This window comes from Balaenoptera musculus, chromosome 4, assembly GCF_009873245.2.
Source record: "Balaenoptera musculus isolate JJ_BM4_2016_0621 chromosome 4, mBalMus1.pri.v3, whole genome shotgun sequence".
Lineage (NCBI taxonomy): Eukaryota > Metazoa > Chordata > Mammalia > Artiodactyla > Balaenopteridae > Balaenoptera > Balaenoptera musculus.
This window is the reverse complement of record NC_045788.1, coordinates 142553896-142558242: the sequence shown is the minus strand read 5'-3', so window position 1 is coordinate 142558242 and position 4347 is coordinate 142553896. Positions and strand designations below refer to the sequence as shown.

Below are 4347 nucleotides of genomic sequence, written 5' to 3'. Positions count from 1 at the left end.
CGCGACTGCGCAGAAGGCAGCGGGGCGGGCGGCGGCGCGCGGGTTGATGGCGTCACAAAGGCGCCGGACGCCGCTCGCAGCGCGTTCTGGGAATAAGCGCGGCTGCCTGGGCAGCGGGCGGACTCGCGCAGCTCGGGTTCGCGTCGCGCCTTCCTGGCTCCGCAGTCTCTCGGTCGCCAAAGGTCGGGGCCGTTGACTGCGAGGTTAGCCGGCGTTGGGTGTTGGCCAGGAAGAGACGGATGGCCAGTGTTACGTCATCTAGCATTTTTGCGCCCACTCCCCGAAGTCCCCATCCGATCGGCAGCTGTTCCCCGGGATACGCGGCACCGAGTCTTTAATCGCATTGGACTCCTCGGGCCGCCTGGGCGGGGTGGAGGCGGGGGAGAGAGACCGCCCTTGGGGATTTTGGCGGGATGTTGCGGGCAGCTCTCTCTCCGGCCGCCCTGGCGGGGGCCGGGCTTCACCTCTCCGACCGGCGACCGCCAGTGCCCGGGTCCCTGCCGCGAGGATTGAGAGCGTGAGCTTGTGGGTCCGCCCGCGGGCCTGGAGGGCACGCACGCCGGGGACTCGGCGGTGTCGGCTCGCGGCCGGCTTCAGACAGACGAAGTCCTAGTTGTGCGGGAACCGTTACCTTTGAACGCACAGGCTGCACCTTGTTTTGCGAACTCTGTGGGCGTGTAGGGACAGGGCAATGGACTGGGTGATGGCTCCCAGTTCATGGTGGTCGTCTCAGTTACGTAGCAGCCGGCTGCACGAAGGCCCCCTACCGGGCCAGACCTCCCGAGCGGCCTGTGGTCGGAAAGCCTCGGCCTTTGCTCATGGAGCTTGGGCTGAGCGCGGGTGCCGGGCCGCCGGCCGCTGGTTCCCTCGAACGCATCGCCCCTTGGTCTGACATCCCCCGCCAAACAGGAGAGGCCTGATTCGATTTATTTCACAGGACACTTACACGTGGGTCTCACTGTCCTTCTACTTCGCAGTTAACAAGTTTACAATCCCGGCTAAGCCAGAAGAGCCAACGCGGGATCTTGCCGACCGAGACCCCGGACTTCCCGCAGAGAAGGCTGCCCAAACTCTGCGAGGCCTGAACCTCGCGGCTCTGCGTGCCCAACTCTCGCGGTTCTGCGTGCCTGACTCTCGGCGTGGACGCGTTCCCGCGCTTTCTGGCGTGAGGGTCAGAGGGCACGCCGCCGCGCAGGCGCACGGAGCCGAGGCTGCGGCGGCCATGGGGGAGGCGGGCGGCGCTGAGGAGAGCTGCAGGGTCAGTGTGGGCGCCCGGGCCGCCAGCCGCCCGCGGGTCCGGGCTGTGGCGCCCTCCGCTCCCCCGCGCTGAGCCGCACCGCAGCCCACCTGGGCCTTGCGCAGTGTGCCCGGGAGGGCCTTGGGCGTCGTCCGCGGACAGCATGGCCTGGGCCGGGGATGGGGGGCAGCGACCCCAGCCCCGGAAACCGCGCGTGCGTGTCCGGGAGGCTGCGCGGTGGGCGGTGGGCTTGCTCCTGTGCCTCCTGTGTCCCCGCCCGCGAGGCCCTGTCGCCGGGTCGGGCGTGTTCCGCCTCACGGTTGCCCGGCTGTCACAGCCGCCGCACGTGGTGGTGCCCGAGCGGGGGGATGGACTTTGGAGCCGCATCCGGGTTCAGATCCTGCTGGTGTCCCCTGGTCCTGGGGTTCCTGAGAGTCACCTAGCCTGCCTGTGCCCCCGTTTCCCAGCGGGACAGCCTTGAGGGCTGTGGTCAACACGAAGCGCGCTGGCTAGCAAGGGGCTTGGCGCACCCAGTAGGAATCCAGTCAGATTCCTTTTCTTTCTGATTAGCGTGGCGCCGGCGGAACGTTAAGAAGAAGTTGCTGGTGTTTCCCTGGGCTTTCAGCAGTAGGGCCTCGTTTGCGCTTGGAAAAACTGGCTCGCCATTTGAAGGCCGGGGCTTCACGCTCTAGCTGTAATGGACATAGTGGAGGGCACGTTAGGTGACGACGTGCTTTTGAAACAACTGTGAACGCAGGAGGTGTTGAAGGAGGCAAGCTCACTTGGGCTGCTGGTCTTAGTCATCTGAGATCAAGTGTAGTAATCTTAAGCTGTGCTTGTTCTTTTAGCATATGGGAACTAAAGAAGAATTTGTTAAAGTCAGAAAGAAGGACCTGGAACGACTGACAACTGAAGTGATGCAAATACGGGACTTCTTACCCAGAATACTAAACGGGGAAGTGCTGGAAAGCTTCCAGAGATTAAAGATTGTAGAAAAAAGTGAGTGTTACTTCATCTTTAGCAGTGTCTGATGGTGACAGCAGTCTATTTCAGCAGGTTTGCCTTCCGTTGCTGTGAAGTGACTATAAATAAACGTTAAGGTACTGTTACCGTCTTTGTAATTACGTTTGGGAGAGTCTGATAAGGCACAAGGGAGGGAGGTGCCCACGATGAGCAACTTGGCTGTGTGCAAATTTTGCTGCCAGCTTTCTGAGTATCTGCTACCAGCTCTCCTTTCTCCCCCTTTCATCTTTGGCGGAAGAATTTTATGCTTTATCATTTAAAAGCTCTATTCCAAAAATTAAGTCTTTTTTGTGTAACTTAAGGATCTTGCCATGCAGCAACCTTGCAGGGGGTCAGGTGTGTCTATAGAGATACTTCTCTCGATGGAGGAACGGGTCAGTTCTGGCACTGATTTAAGTTGCTAGGACTTGTCCATTCAGACTCTGAGATTTGAGCTTGGCCATTGTGTCAGGTATCAGTCTAGGAGTCCTACTGAAGTTCCTGGAGCTGTTTCGGATTGATTCAGTACTTGCCTGATCGAGGCCGAGTTACTATCAAATCAGCCTTCAGTGGTTAAGGCTAACTTACCGTTGTGTTTGATTGTTTGCCATCACTGCTTGGCCTCTAGAAGAGGTGTATCTCGGAGGCCCAGGTCATGTCTTTAGTGCTAGTCCAGACAAGAAGGTATCCGGACTCAACAGTATAAGTTTCTGGTTTGTGGAAAAGTATCTGGTCAAGGGGGCAGCCATATCCAGTTAGAGGGGAGAACGCTCATGGTTGCCATGGCTCCCTGCCTGTATTCTCTCCTTGGAACCCTCAGATCCGCTCTCGGCCCGGTGGTGTGCTCTGGGAGGTCGGCTCCTGCAGGCTGCCTGCCTCTTGCCTCCTTGCTGGCTGCCAGCGGTGCTCTCCGATAGAAGGAGTTCGGGGTGTTTCCTCCTGCTCCCTCCACAGCTATGACTCGCACCCAGGAGTCACTCGCAGCTCTCACTGGGCTCCAGGAGCACTGTTTCCCCCCCTCATTCTTTCAGCTGGAGGGCTGCTGCCAGTTGCTGGGTGCCTTACCATCCCTTTTGGGTCTCTGACCCCTGCTCTCCCCTCTGTAAGTAGTCCTTTCCATAAAGTGCACACCAGGGTTCCCTTGTTTCCTGCTGGGACACCGCCAGGTATGCTCTCTGTCACTGGTTACTGTAGCTCCAGGTCATGGTCTTCTTAATTTCCTTAGTCCTGATCTCATGCTCATTTAGGGAAGGAAAGTGCTGACCAGCAGCTGAGTATGTCAGCCTGCTGGGTAGTTGTATTTCTCACTGAAAATTAGTCAGTTGGCATTCTGAAAAATACATCAGGGTCTTCTCATGAGTTGGTGAGCGCAAGTCAATTTTTGGAGATTAGTCCTCTGTCAAAATCAGGCTGGTGGTTACAAAAACGAGGCCCACAAATGACTCCATGGCGACCTGATCAAAGTGAGGCTCTAGGAGATCTTGCCTCACAGTCCTTGGCCTTCCCCAGCCACGCCATCACCTCTTTTCCATTGATCTTCTCGGTCTGCTTTGCTGAGTCAGCCTTCTTTGCAGCAGCCTTTCAGCTCGTGGAGGTGCTCGAGGCTCAGGCCTAGGCCCCCTTCTCTCCTCACTCCGTGGCCTCTCCGTGGGCAATCTCTGCACACACATAGCTTCAGTTGCCATCTCGATGCCAGGGTCTCATAGGTTTTTCTCTAGCCTGACTTCTTCTCCAGGCTCAGGGCCCTGTATCTGACTCCTACTTGGCATTTCTTCTCGCTTGTTTCACATTCATTTCAAATTCTAAGTGTTTGTCTTAGTGTTATCAGGCTGCAGCCATCAGGAAGGACCTGTATTCTGACAAGGGCAGATTATTGGCTCATTGCAGTGAGCGAGACCACACACCAGAGGGACTGTGGGCATCTTGCCAACAAAGGAAAGGACAGAGTTGCTGTAGGATTTGAGGCAGGGCCAAGTTCAGATGAAGTGCAGATGGAGCTGTGATTTCATGGGCTCCAAGCAGAGCAGGTCTGTGTGTGAAGGGGTCAGCATCAGGTCTCACTGCAGTGGCCCCAGGTCCTGCTTCCTTGAAAACTACAAAATTTAGGT

At 57.4% G+C, this 4347-nt stretch overlaps 1 protein-coding gene across 3 annotated transcripts in view; it reads left to right on the top strand.

The window, feature by feature from the left end:
* The first annotated feature begins 94 nt into the window (after positions 1 to 94).
* LOC118894138 (heat shock transcription factor 2 binding protein) overlaps positions 95 to 4347 on the top strand; it is a 91699-nt gene continuing 87446 nt past the window's right edge. Inside the window, exons 1-3 of one of the 3 annotated variants that reach the window (XM_036849928.1) lie at positions 95 to 203; positions 978 to 1258; positions 2086 to 2236. In XM_036849928.1, the coding sequence (XP_036705823.1) occupies positions 1223 to 1258; positions 2086 to 2236 (187 nt within the window). In that variant the 5' untranslated portion in view covers positions 95 to 203; positions 978 to 1222. Of the gene's footprint in view, positions 204 to 245; positions 1259 to 2085; positions 2237 to 4347 lie in introns of those variants that run through there. The other 2 variants (XM_036849929.1, XM_036849930.1) reach the window with 2 other exon arrangements.